The 14,718-nt window shown below is 42.8% G+C and overlaps 1 protein-coding gene across 3 annotated transcripts in view; it reads right to left on the reverse strand.

Annotated features, from left to right (window-relative positions):
- Positions 1 to 9,117: 9,117 nt before the first annotated feature.
- Positions 9,118 to 14,718, reverse strand: part of EIF2AK3 (eukaryotic translation initiation factor 2 alpha kinase 3) — a 76,289-nt gene continuing 70,688 nt past the window's right edge. For 2 of the 3 annotated variants that reach the window (XM_003908949.4, XM_021925043.2), the window contains 2 exons: positions 11,676 to 11,738; positions 9,118 to 10,312 (listed from right to left, as the gene is read on the reverse strand). In XM_003908949.4, coding sequence (XP_003908998.2) covers positions 10,112 to 10,312; positions 11,676 to 11,738 — 264 coding nt within the window. In that variant the 3' untranslated portion in view covers positions 9,118 to 10,111. The remainder of the gene's footprint in view (positions 10,313 to 11,675; positions 11,739 to 14,718) is intronic. The other variant, XM_031655339.1, reaches the window with a different exon arrangement.

Consider the following 14,718-nt stretch of genomic DNA (forward strand, 5'->3'; position numbering starts at 1 on the left):
ATACAAACATTAGCCAGGTGTGGTGGTGCACGCCTGTAGTCCCAGCTACTCAGTAGGCTGAATCAGGAGAATCACTTGAACCCAGGAGGTGGAGGTTGCAGTGAGCTGAGATCGCACTATTGGATTCCAGCCTGGGTGACAAGAGTGAAACTCCATCTCAAAGCAAAAACAGAAAAAACAAACAAACAAACAAAAAAACCAAAAATCAGCTGGGCATTGTGGCACATGCCTGCAATCTCAGCTACTCAGGAGGCTGAGGCAGGAGAATTGCTTAAATGCAGGAGGCAGAGGTTGCAGTGAGCTGAGATTGTGACACTACACTCCAGCCTGAGCATCTCAAAAATAATAATAATAATAATAACAAATAAAGGAAGAAAAACAACTTGAAAGAGGCCTTGCAAGAAATGTGCACTATAGCAAGCACTCTTGGAGACTCTACTGCAGGTAAACAGCCCTTACACTTGGAAAAGGGGCCTGTGGGTCCTGGTGAAGCCAGAGTACAGTGATTATGGCGAAGCTGCCTGAGGGTCATGATTACTGGAATTGGATAGAGCTGATTGGACCTCCAGGCTAGTATTTTCCAGCAACCCTGTAATAGTGGGTCAATCACATTTAAAAAACCCTTAACTCTTTTACTTGCCTTTCCCACTAAGATTAACATTTACCCGTGTGATTATTTTTAAAGAATAGATTCCCAAAGTGGAATTTTCAAGACAAATTATCTTTCGAATTTAGACAGATACTGACAAAAAATCATAAAGATGCATTTCTAACAACAGCCTATGAGAGAATTCTTTCATCACACTTTTGCTTACACACATAAATCTTTTAAATGTTTTCCATGTGACAGCAGAAAAATGGGATCCGCTGTTAGTTTCGTTTGTATTTCTTTCTTTACTTTTTTTTTTTTTTTAATGGAGTCTTGCTCTATAGGCCAGGCTGGAGTGCAGTGGCAAATGATCTCGGCTCACTGCAACCTCTTCCTCCTGAGTTCAAGCGATTCTCCTGCCTCAGCCTCCCGAATAGCTGGGACTACAGGTGCGCGCCACCACGCCCAGCTAATTTTTGTATTTTTGGTAGAGACGGAGTTTCACCATGTTGGCCAGGATGGTCTCGATCTCTTGACTTCATGATCCGCCCGCCTTGGCCTCCTAAAGTGCTGGGATTACAGGTGTGAGCCACCGCGCCCGGCCTGTATTTCTGATGAGTAGCTAAATTGGGTTATTTTCTTTTTTTAAAAAAAACTACTTAAAATTCACCTGTGATTTGCCTGATTATACCCATTGCATGGAAATCCTTTGATTCAGTAAGCCTCAGTTTCCTCCTCCATAAAATGGGGGCCATAATATCTCCCAAGGTTATTGAAGGTATTCTATGAGATACCACGAATATAAACTGCCTAGGATAGGACATGGTATGCAGCAAGTCTTCCAGAAACTCTGGTTTTGAAACTTACCCAGGAGCCACCCTCTGGCTGCCCAGCAAGTCTGCGCCCTGGACGAATCCATTAGCCCCGAGGGCGGAGTGAGTGGTAATTAACCTAGGAGAGCGACGGACTCCTCCCGCCCCTCCTCCTCCTTCACCAGCATCTCCCGCAAGCCACACCCCCATCGCCGGTGGTTCTCATGCCCAGCCCACCCTCCCGCATCTGTCACAAGAGGATCAGTCACCGCACTGGACTGACTCGGTGACACTCAGTCCCCCACCCTCCATCCCAAGGCCCTTGCTGGGGAACGCAGAGCCCCGCGGGCCCGCGGAGCCCCCTCTTTGCCTCGGCGTCTGTTGTCACCACTTGGCCACCCGGGAACTCTTCTTCCTCCTGGGCCAGGTCTTTGTACCGACAGTTCCTGCCGCCGCTCCCAGCTGCGCCCGAGCCAGAGTCCCTGCCCCAGTCCCAGAATACAGACGGCATCCTCCTATCTTTCATCTCCAAACCCTCCGGCCACGCTGCGCCCCGGATCCCTGCTGATTCCTGTAGACCGGCAGCTAGGGTCAAAGGCCTGGGAGAAAGGAGGCATTCCCAGCTCTCTTCCAACCCCTGGGCAGCCCGAAACCCCTATACAACAAAGGCATTTCTTGACTACTTGAATAATAACCATACTTTTATATTTGCAAAACACGTTGTCCTCACCGGATCAAATGCCAGCCTCTAAGTCCTTGTCATAGGCATAGTCAATTTAAACATAAAACATAAACATTATGAAGTTTTTATATGCTGCGTGTTTTACTAAAGGTTTTTTTCTGTACCTTTCTCCCCCATCATATAATCATAAGAAATATAAATCACACATATTTGTATGACCCTTTAACTCTTTGTTGTCTCTCAGTCCTCAGAATAAGCCTACCACAGGACTGTGCCCATTTTAGAATTGAGAGAACTGAAGTTGTGATTTCATTTTGCTTCCGTTTATTGAATTCTATTTACCAGGTTCTACACTAAATTTTTTTTTTTTGAAACGGAGTCTCTCTGTTGCCCAACCTGGAGTGTAGTGGCATGATCTCAGCTCACTGCAAGCTCTGCCTCCCGGGTTCAGGCCATTCCCCTGCCTCAGCCTCCCCAGTAGCTGGGACTACAGGCACCCGCCACAACGCTCAGCTAATTTTTTGTATTTTTAGTAGAGACGGGATTTCACCGTGTTAGGATGGTCTCGATCTCCTGACCTCGTGATCCACCGGTCTCGGCCTCCCAAAGGGATTAGAGGCGTGAGCCACCGCGCCCGGCCTCTACACTAAATATTATATATTATATTGCTTAATTTTCAAAATGTACTGTTTGTAGTGAGGAAACAGATTGGAAAGCTGAAGGAAAATTGTAAACAAGGAAGAAGTAATGCAGCCAGTCCTAATTCCAAAGCCCAGCACTGTCTTGTCACCTGTTACTCCTCTAAAATGCTCTCTGAATTGGGGGTTATTCAGAAAAGTGGGGATTGTTATACTAACAAGGGCAATGCAATGATAACTGTATTATTACAAGCTTCCTGTTAGGCTGCTGTAGTTATTTTAATTATTGGGTTTTTTTTGTTTGTTTTTTACACATAAAACAGTAATGAAAATATCTGCTTTGCAGAGATCCTATCAGAATTAAATGAGACTATGTCAAATAAGCTATCAAGCAGAATACAAATATGAGATCAACTAAGATATTGTAAATGCTGGCCAGGGGCGGTGGCTCACACCTGTAATCCTGGCACTTCGGGAGGCTGAGGCAGGTGGATCACTTGAGGCCAGGAGTTTGAGACCAGCCTGGACCACATGGTGAAACCCCGTCTCTACTGAAAACACAAAAAATTAGCCAGGCATGGTGGTGCATGCCTGTAATCCCAGCTACTTGGGAGGCTGAGGCAGGAGAATCCTTGAACCCGGGAGGCAGAGGTTGCAGTGAGCTGAGATCACACTATTGCACTCCAGCCCAGCCTGTGTGACAAGAGTGAAACACCATCTCGGAAAAAAAAAAAAGTATATATATATAGAGTAAATGTTGTTTATTGGTGTCCTTTTTCTTAATTTTAAAATCTAATTTATTAATCACATTGGATTAAAGTATTATCTTGCATTGGAAAGAACTCAAACAATGCTGAGATGCATATTGAAATTAATAATCTTCTCCACCCTCCCCAGCTCTACCTTTGTAAGGTAACTAGTGTAGCATTTGGTGAGAATCTTTCCAAAACTTCCTCTACGCCCATGAAAAATTCCATTTAAACAGACATAGAAACTCTTTTACTTGGTTGCAATTGTACTATTCGCACTTCTCTGCAACTTGCATTTGTCATGTATCTGCTTAATAAACCATTTAGTAATTCTACTTGTGCTACTGACTTATTGTGTGTCTATAGTATGAATATATCATCACTTATTCATTTGGGCTTTTTTTGTTTGTTTTGTTTTGAGACGGAGTCTCGCTCTGTGGCCCAGGCTGGAGCGCAGTGGCACGATCTTGGCTTGGCCAGCCTGAGCTCTTCTTCTTCCTGGGCCAGGTCTTTGTACCGACAATTCCTGCTACCACCTCCAGGGTTCAAGCGGTTCTCTGGCCTCAGCCTCCCCAGTAGCTGGAACTATAAGCGTGCACCAGTGTGCCTGGCTAATTTTTGCTTTTTTTTTTGTAGAGACGAGGTTTCACCATGTTGGCCAGGCTGGACAGCCGTTTTCTTTTTTTTTTTTTTTTTTTTTTTTTTTGAGACGGGGTTTCACGCATGTGTCAGCCAGGATGGTCTGCGATCTCACTGACCTCGTGATCCACCGCAAGCCTCGGCCTCCCAAAGTGCTGGGCATTATCAGGCTTGAGCCACCGCGCCCGGCCTGACAGCCGTTTTCTTGAGTAAGTCATGAAAAGATCCTTTTGGAGAAACAGCACCCTTTCTCCTTTATTACTTCTCAGTATAAAACCCTCTGACTCCCTCCGGGCAAGTTTGTGACCTTTCTGGGTGGTGAAAATTCTCCCAGGCTCTTCCTGGGAGGCAGTAGAGCTCTACGCCCGCAAATTCTATACTGTTTCCTCTCCTCTTCCTACTCACATTCTTGCTGCTAGCAAGAGAGGAGCTGGTCCCCAAGTGGCTGCCATCATTTATGACAGTGTTCTCTGGGTACTCTAAAAGCTAACATTTGAGAAAGCAGCAGGTTCTTCCCAAAGAGCCAGTCACTATAGCACCCCCTGAAGTCTTTTAAAACTCAACATTACAGAGCATTGATAGAAGACTCTCCTCTGGTTGTTGGGAGCTAGCACGTGGTCAGCTGCTGGACAAAGAAGGGATGGCTTTCAGCTTCCACTGCCCTGGCTTAGGCCCTCTAACCTCTTGCTGGATAGAGGCTAACGGCCCCTGTCTGGTTTCATCTCCAACTCTTTCTCCCTCTTGTCAACCCTCTTCCTCAGCCACCATGGTGATCTTGTGATTTAAAAAAAAAAAAAAAAAAAAAAATTTAGAGATAGGGATCTCACTATAGTGCCCAGTCTAGTCTTGAACTCCTGGGCTTAAGCAGTCCTCCTGCCTTGACCTCCCAATGTGTTGGGATTATAGGAGTAAGCCTCTGTGTCCAGCCTATAGTGATCTTAGAATCTCTCATCATGTCCTTCCTCAGTTCAGTAACTTTCTACAGCTTCTGATTTTCTAATAATACCTTAACTGTTTACCAACAAAGTCCTGGAATACTCATCCATCATCTTCAAAAAGGGATATCTGTCATTTCTTCTGTCCCCAAACTGCACCCTCCTCTGGATTCTATAAAATCGTCCACACCAGAAACTCAGGAGCCATCTTCTCCTTCATCTGTATTTAGTGAATTCCAGTGTCCTGGCCTTTCCGACTCAAAAATAATTTTTAAGTTGGTCTACTCCCCACCCCACCTTTGAGAACTTTCTTTTTTACTCCTGCCCTCCCTCCATTCCTTTGCATGGGGTGTTCTCTCTGTTCCCTCTCCCTTCCCCAACCTTTTCTTAGTCCCCTAGAACACGAAGAAGAATCAGAAAAGAAAGCTACTCAGCTGCTCCAAAGAGGGAGGCACCGAGTAAGGGATTAGGGATTAGGGATACTAAGAGTTGTTAGGAGTAGAGTTGTTGGAAGTAGCCAGGTACATACTGTTCCCGTATTTGTTTTTTGTTTGTTTATTTTGAGACAAAGTCTCACTCTGTAGTCCAGGCTGGAGTGCAGTGGCACAATCATGGCTCACTGTAGCCTCAACCTCCCAGGCTCCGGTGATCCTTCCACTTCAGCCTCCCAGGCAGCTGGGACTCTAAGTATGTGCCACCATGCCTGGCTATTTTCTATTCTATTTTCTATTTTTTTTTTTTTTTTTCGTAGAGACGGGATTTCACCATGTTGCCCAGACTGGTCTCAAACTCCTCAGCTTAAGTGATCCTCCCACCTTGGCCTCCCAAAGTGCTGGGATTATAGACGTGAGCCACCGCACCTAGCCTATTTGTTGTTTTAAGTCATTGTCCACGTGAGAAATTTAAAAGCAGTTCATGGCATGTGGGACTTTGTATGGTTGAATTTTGCAATATCTGCCATATTTAGATTATGTTGACATGCTTGTTCTCATGATGTGTTGAACGTATGAGGGGAGGGAGGAATACCTTTACAGGTGGAAGAATGTTCTTTATCTCAGTCCTCAACTGTCTACTACAGTCACGTGCCACAGAACAATGTTTTAGTCAGTGAGGGAACACATATACAATAGTGGTCCCATAAGATTATAATACTGGGGCTGGGCACGGTGGCTTACACCTCTAATCCCAGCACTTTGGGAGGCCGAGGCGGGTGTATCACCTGAGGTCAGGAGTTCGAGGCCAGCCTGACCAACATGATGAAACCCTGTCTCTACTAAAAATACAAAACTTAGCTGAGCCTGGTGGCAGGCACCTGTAATCCCCGCTATTCCAGAGGCTGAGGCATGAGAATTGCTTGAACGAGGAAGAAGAGGTTACAGTGAGCTGAGGTCGCACCACTGCACTCCAGCCTGGGTGACACAGTGAGACTCCGTCTCAAAAAAAAAAAAAGTTTTTAATACTGTATTTTTACTGTCCCTTTTCTATGTTTAGACACACAAATACTTACCATTTTGTTACCATGGCCTACAGTTTTCGGTAGACATCATGCTGTCCAGGTGTGTAGCAATAGCCTGCACCATACAGCCCAGGTGTGCAGTAGGCTGTGCCGTCTAGGTTTGTGTAAGTACACTTTGTGATGTTTGCAGGACGAAATCACCTAACAACGCATTTCTCAGATCTTTAAGCAACGCATGACTGTACTTGGGGAAAACGGTGAAAATGAGCCATCTGGTGACAGCTACTGTAGTTGCAGGGATAGGCTCTCCAGGGGGAAGTCTCGCGAGGCAGTTCCTTGACAATCTAGTTATGGGGGATCATAGATGTTCCCAGCAGTGAGCCAAAGAACATCCAGAGTCCCTGCTTAGCCCTTGACTTCTCCACTATAGCTAGTGGTTAGACTGGGAGCTTATTCTATCTCCACTCTCTCAGAGAAAAATGGCACAGAAATAAAATAGCTTTTGTTGTAAATGCATCCAGAGAAAGATATCAGTAAGAAAACCCCCCACACCATCCTAACATCATAAAAGTCTGCTTTTCTGTCTAATCCTGGGAGGCAAACAGCAGACTAGGTAACTAGTTTTTAAATTTTCTTATGGGCTTCCTATCCCCAGACCAGCTCTCAGGCTAGTCCTACTGCCTCCCTGAAGGGTGAATCAGGAGAGCCCTGTGCTCTTTCCTGGCAGGAGAATCGCTTGAACCCAGGAGGTGGAGGTTGCAGTGAGCCGAGATGGTGCCACTGCACTCCAGCCTGGGCAACAAAGGGAGACTCCGTCTCAAACAAAACAAAACAAAACAAAACAAAACACTTCTGGGATTTGATGCTTTAATCTGTTTTTAGCATCAGGATTCTTTTTTGAGACAGGGTCTCACTCTCCCGCCCAGACTGGAGTGCAGTGGTGCAACCACAGCTCACTGCAACCTCTGCCTGTTGGGCTCATGCGATTCTCCCGCCTCAGCCCCCGGAGGAGTAGCTGGGACTCCAGGCATGCACCACAACACCTGGCTAACTTTTGTATCTTTTGTAGAGATGGGGTCCTGCTATGTTGCCCAGGCTGGTATCAAACTCCAGAGCTCAAGCAATTCACCTGCCTTGACTTCCCAAAATGCTGGGATTACAGGTGTGAGCCACTGCACCCAACCAGTATCAGGATTTTTAAGCCATCTTTCCTCCTTCACTTTTGCCAAATTTTTATTGTAGTGGGGGTTATATCTAGGTTCCTCAAACTCAATTCTGCAAATATGTAATCAAGTACCAGGCTTTATGCTGGATGTTACTGGACTACAAGAAGGTGTCCCCTTACTTTCTGAGATCTTAGAAACGAACAAGGGGGAGCTAATCTTCTTCAGAGTTGCTGGCTCCTCTGCAGCCTGAGAATAAGTATTATCAAATACAATGTGCTAAAAGCAGAGGCAAGGGCGGGGAATGGGAAGATGCCAGAAAAACAACAGAACTTAAAGAGTGCAGTGGGGTTTGGAGTCAGTAGAAAGGGCTGCGGGTGAGAACACAGGGGTCTCCATTCTAACTACTGTTATGGACTTAAGTGTTGCTAGCCCAGTCTCTTAACTTCTCCACCCCCGTGCCCGCTTTCCTGCTGGTGGTCAGCAAAAGCAGACTCAGGGTAAAAATGAAAGAAAACCTGATTACATCATGTAAGAATTTACAAATCCCTAGACAGCTTGGTGCAAGGGAGTAGACAAAACACTGACTAGGAATCTCAGTACCTAGGTTTTGATCCCGGTTCTGCTCTTGCTGTCTTTGTGGCCTTGGACAAATCACAGCACCTTTCTGGACCTGGGTTTGACCGTAAGTAGAGTGGTAATAGTAGTGTCTGCCATGGCTAGCTCCTAGGGGAGTCCTGGGGGTCAAAGGATCTTTGGGGGACTGAGTGGGGTATGCTGCCAAAAGCACACCCCTGGCTGGGGTAAAGAGGAAGGCAGAAAAGGAATAGCAACTAAGGCAGGCGGACCAAGAGATGAAGACGACGGGGGTGAGCTGGCCAGGAACCAGGCAGAAGCTGGGGAAGTCATTAGAGCAGCGCTGCTGCAAGTGAGTCCGGATAGACAGTCAGCCACAAAGATCTGGGAAGTGTTTTTCCAGCTGACAGGTTGCTCATCACCTTGTGTGGCAGACATTATTTGTTTGCAAGATGGAGATGCTATGCATTTTGACCTTTCTAGGTTGTGTCTAGCTGGTTCATGCCCCGTCAGCCCAGCATGCCACATGCCTCCATGTGGCACATGTCAGATGCATCTCGGTATCAATACAACTAGCATCACCACAGCCCTTTTCTCTGAGAGCTCTCCCTTTAGGGGAGAGTCTCCTCTATATTCCCAGTCCTTGGCACAGGGTAGGCACTGAGCAAAAATGTCTGTCAATTATGGATCTTGTGAATTTTGAAAGGGCCTGCCAAGTCTTTGGGGAAATGATGAAAAAGATGCCTGTCTGAAATGGGTTAGGAAGAAGTTTTCTTGAGGATAGGTTTATGACTCTTTCTAGATCTATGATCCCATTTTATAAATCTGAAAATCTACCATTTTGGGACTAACTCCTCAAAATAAGAGTCAACCATACGTAATTTAAAAAAAGTTTTATTAAATCATTTAGACTTGAAAGAAGTCACAATAGTTAACACACTTAAGTGTGTTCTGTACACCACCAACCCAAATGGATTGATTTCAGAATTTTTATAAATAAAACATAAACATATTTACAGTGAAAAATAAAAACATGTTAGCAAGTTAATGATTAAACTGTTACCTATAATCAGTTTTGGGGAAGTACCAACCTACAGTATTACATATAAGACACTTAAGATTTCATTAGGCTTAAAAAGTCCATAGTTGAAGAAGTTAGTTGTAATATATATGATCCATTTCTTACTACAGCTTTTTTCCTCCCAAAACTAGACTTTTCAACCAATTTACATAAAAAGCTTCATTTTCCCTTTATTGGAGGTAAAAGTACAAAAAGCTCTAACCTCACCCTAGAACCATCTAAAGAATAAAGCTATTGAATGCTACAAATAGGACTACAAAACTATGGACATACACCGTTATTCAGTTTGTGCTACTTGTCCTCCAAAATAGTGCAGATTCCTAATTTACCCACCAGGGACAAAAGTGGAGTCAGCTTTTTCTGGAAATCAGTTTCAAAATCATCGTATCTCTAGAAAGCATATTTCTAGAACAATACAGTTACCACAGAGGGGGACTTTCCTTCTTCTGTATTATAAAAATATTTCCATTTTAGTTTTCACTATATATATTTTAGGGATTGCTGCTACCTCCTTAGGCAAACGATGAGGGCTATAAAGCTTGGCCAGCAGCCAGTTTCAAGAGACGAACAAAGAACAAAGACAGCCCTTTCTTTACAGATAGCAAAACTCAAGAGTTGGCTCAAATTAGGTTATACCCCCAAATCCAGCTTAAATTTGATATAAAAAAAAGTAGTCCACAAGAAAATTGAGCAAATAACAAACTTTTCAAGTCTGCAATTTTGGACAGGCATGTTCTAAGAAGTAGGCTACTATCTGTGTCACCTATTAGGGTTGCTAGCACAACTTAAGGCTAATTGCTTGGCAAAGAGCTATGGGAGTTGTTGGACTGTCTTGAATGTTTTGTTCCCGATGAACTCAAGGAGCGAGACCTCTGTCTGAGCACTGTTTTTCCTGGAAAGTCCAAGTCCTCAAACACAGCATTTTCAATGATGTTTGTAGCTTCAGGTCGTTCCATGGGGGATGGAGAGAGCATGTCTTGAACCATCATATACTGAAATATAAAAATTGTTTTGTGATAAAATGGCCAGGTTTGATCACTGTACAGTTTTTAAAATCAGTGTTGGCAAAATTTTTCTGTATATATTTTAAGTTTTTGAGCCATATTCGAGTTTTCAAGTCTCTGATAACAACTACTCAGCTCTGCTATCGATGAACAAAAGCAGCCAGAGACAAGTTGTAAATTAATGGACATGGCTGTGTTCCAATAAAACTTTATTATAAAAATAGGTGGTAGGCTGGATTTGGCCTGTGGGCACTAGTTTGCCAACCCTCATTCCAAAAAAGCATGGACAATTTTTGGGTAATTTGATTTTCTAACATATTATAAAGGATTATTTAATCACATCCTTGAAACACAGATATAATCTGAGTTTTAAAAATCTTACAATTGCATGTAAATCTACAATTATCTCAATAAAAATTTTAATTAGAAAAAATTACGGCAGAGATCAGCAACCAACACCTTTTCTTGGTTTCTAAAAATCTCTTTGAATATAACATGTACCCTTATGAGCCACCCTGGGAATAGATCCATCAAGTTTGCAAAATACATGATGACAATTTTTAGTAAAACATATGTAAGTATATATAGGTATTAATATATAGTTACAAAGTCCATTTTTTTTTAAAATAATTTTTTTCTTTTATTATTTTTTATTATTTATTTATTTATTTTATTTTTTTATTTTTTTTTAATTTTTTTTGTTGAGACAGAGTCTCGCTTTGTCGCCCAGACTGGAGTGCAGTGGCCAGATCTCAGCTCACTGCAAGCTCCGCCTCCCGGGTTCACGCCATTCTCCTGCCTCAGCCTCCCGAGTAGCTGGGACTACAGACGCCCGCCACCTCGCCCGGCTAGGTTTTTTTGTATTTTTTTTAGTAGAGACGGGGTTTCACCGTGTTAGCCAGGATGGTCTCGATCTCCCGACCTTGTGATCCGCCCGTCTCGGCCTCCCAAAGTGCTGGGATTACAGGCTTGAGCCACCGCGCCCGGCCATACAAAGTCCATTTTTTAATGCAACCCTTCATTATACTTATAATACTGAAAGATAAATTTTGACTTTTTCCAATTTGAAAATGAACACATACTAACTCCAACTTAATTATTTAAGGAAATGCAAGATTTATCAATATATAAATTTTACAGGTGCTACAGTGTGGAACACTGGACATTAGGCTGAAGGAGCCAGGCTCCAGTTCCAGTGTTTAAAATTTTTTGTGCTCTTGGGAGCAGGTCTCTTTCCTCTCTAGACTTTTGGCTTCCTCATCTGTAATATGGGGAAACTGAGCGACTGCTAAGGACCCCTTAAGTTCTAAAGATGATTCTAAAGAAGATAAAAGATGAGAACTACACATACCTCACAAGGATATTTCTGAGTAAATAATGGTGGAAATTTGAGATTTCTTACATCAGTTAAGGTCTAAAAAGAAAAAAGTATCATTAAGTTTACTTTGACAAAAAACATGAAAATATTTTTTGATACTCTAACAAAATGACTAAGAGGCTATATATTTCTCAAGTGGAAAATTTATCAATAGCTTTTCCTAATTTAATAACTATATGTTTCCTGAGCACAGATGTACATTCCATCAAATATCCTCAAAATATAGGAGAAATATATATGTATATACAGTGGGTCTTTCACATCTACAGATTCCACATCCAAGGATTCAACCAACCATGGAATGAAAATATTTTAAAAATTTAAAAATAGATGCTTGCATCTGTACTGGACAGATACAGATTTTTTTTTTTTTTTGTCATTATTACCTCAGTAATATAGTATAATACTTATTTACATAGAATTTACATTATGTTAGGTACTATAATTTATAGAAGGTTTAAAATACACAGAATATATGTAGGTTCTATGCAAATATTACACCATTTTATATAAGGGACTTGAGCATCTACAGATTTGGTATCCATAGGGAGTCCTGGAACCAATCCCCTGTGGATACCAAGATGACTGTGTGTGCGCCCGCGTGTGTGTGTGTGTATGTATGTATATATGTGTGGAGGGAAGGATAAGGGGGAGAGAGAGAGAGAGAGAGAAGGAGAAGGAGAGGGAGGGAGAGGGAGGGAGGGAGGGGGAGAGAGAGAGAGAGAGAGGGCCATATTAAAGCACAAAGAAAATGTTGGAAATCTTTGTTTCTATGGAGTGGCCTATTATGAATATTTCATAAAAATTAAATCATACAGAAGTGGACTTGTGTGTCTGGCTTTTTCACTCAGCATGGTTTCAAGATTCATCTACGTTGCGGCACATATTAGTATTTCCTTCCTTACAAAGGCTGAATACTTTCCATTGTATAAAATACCACACTTTGTTTTTCCATTCATCAGTTGATGAGCATTTGGGTGGTTTCTACTTTTGGATATTAGAAATAATGCTCATATGAACAGCTGTATACAAGTTTTTATCTATGTTTTCATTTCCCTTGAGTATATACCTAGGAGCAGAATTATTGGATCCTATGGTAATTCTATGTTTAACTGTTTAAGGAACTGCGAGACTGTTTTTCAAAGCAGCTGCACCATTTTACATTCCACCAGCAAGGCATGAGGGTTCCAATTTCTCCACATCCTAGCCAACACTTGCTATTTTCTTTGCTTTTTTTTTTTTTTTTTTTAAATTACAGATACCCTAGATTGTGCTGAAGTGGTATCTCTTTGTGGTTTTGATTTGCATTTCCCTAGTGCCTAATGATGTTAAGCATCTTTTCACATGCTTATTGGCCATTTGTTTATCCTCTTTGGAGAAAGGTCTATTGCTTTGCCCCTTTTAAAAATGAGTTGTCTTTTTGTTGAGTTGGAATAGTTCTTTATATATTCTGAATTCTAGATACTTTTCGGATATAGGATTTACAAATATTTTCTCCCATTCTGTGAGCTGCCTTTTCACTTTCTATTTTATTTAATTAATTTATTTAGAGATAGGGTCTCACGTTGCCCAGGCTATTTGCAGGCATAATCATAGCTTACTGTACTCGTGATCTCCTGGTCTCAAGGAATTCCTCTTGCCTCAAGCTTCCCACATAGCTGGGACTACAGGCACGTGCTACTGCGTCCACCTTGTCTTTTTACTTTCTTGATAGTGTTCTCTGAGGCATTTATAACTATATAAATTTTGATGCCCTCTGATTCTTGATCCTGTACTTAGGTTAGACCTGTTTTATTTTTCTTTCTGGAAGCTTTTAGGGTCTTTATTTCTGGTGTTCTGAAATTTAGTTATTTTGACTGTTTTTTTCTTTTTTTTCCCATTTATTATACAGAACATTTGGTAGGTCCTTTCGGTCAGAAGGTATGAGTCATTTCGCTCTATGTGAGAACTACTTCCTCTTCTACCATGGTCAGAGATCAATAAGTAAGATCTAAAACCTATTTTAGATAAATAATAAATAAAATAAAGAAAACAGTGACAAATAATGTGATAAAATAAGAAACAGTGACAAGAGCCTAAACTTTGAAAATACGGACGTAAGTACCAGGGACAACAACTAGAAGAGGTAAGGGTAGCTACTTATGAAAAATAGGGAAGAATGTGACAGAGGCCCACTTTATTTATTTTCAGAGACAGGGTCTTGCTGTGTCGCCCAGTCTGGAGTGCAGTGGCACAATCATAGCTTACTGTAACCACCTTGAACTCCTGGGCTCAAGTGGTCTTCCTGCCTTAGCCTCCCAAGGCATGTGTTACCATGCCTTGCTAATTTTTTTATTTTTATTTTTTGTAGAGATGAGGTCTTACTATGTTGCCCAGGTTGGTCTTGAACTCCTGGCCTCAAGTGATCTTCCTGCTCGAGCCTCCCAAAGTGTTGGGATTAGAGGTGTGAGCCACCATGCCTGGCCCAGGGGGCTACTTTTTAAAAATTTTATTTTATTTTATTTTTTTGAGATGGAGTCTCGCTCTTTGTCGCCCAGGCTGCTGGAGTGCAGTGGCATGATCTCGGCTCACTGCAAGCTCCGCCTCCGGGGTTCACACCATTCTCCTGCCTCAGCCTCCCGAGTAGCTGGGACTACAGGCACCTGTCACCACGCCCGGCTAATTTTTTGCATTTTTAGTAGAAACGGGGTTTCACCGTGTTAGCCAGGATGGTCTCGATCTCCTGACCTTGGGATCCGCCCGCCTCAGCCTCCCAAAGTGCTGGGATTACAGGCGTGAGCCACCGCGCCTGGCCCAGAGGGCTACTTTAAAACGACTTTCAGTCATCCCTATAATCCCAGCACTTTGGGAGGCCAAGGCAGGAGGATCACTTGAGCCCAGGAGTTTGAGACCAGCCTGGGCAACATAGGCAGAGCCCATCTCTACACACTAATGAATAAAATAAAATTAGCCAGCCATGGTGGCACATGCCTGTGGTCCCAGCTACTGGGGAAACTGAGATGGGAGGATGGCTTGG

The sequence above is a fragment of the Papio anubis genome, chromosome 14 (assembly GCF_008728515.1).
Source record: "Papio anubis isolate 15944 chromosome 14, Panubis1.0, whole genome shotgun sequence".
In the NCBI taxonomy this organism is placed as follows: Eukaryota; Metazoa; Chordata; class Mammalia; order Primates; family Cercopithecidae; genus Papio; species Papio anubis.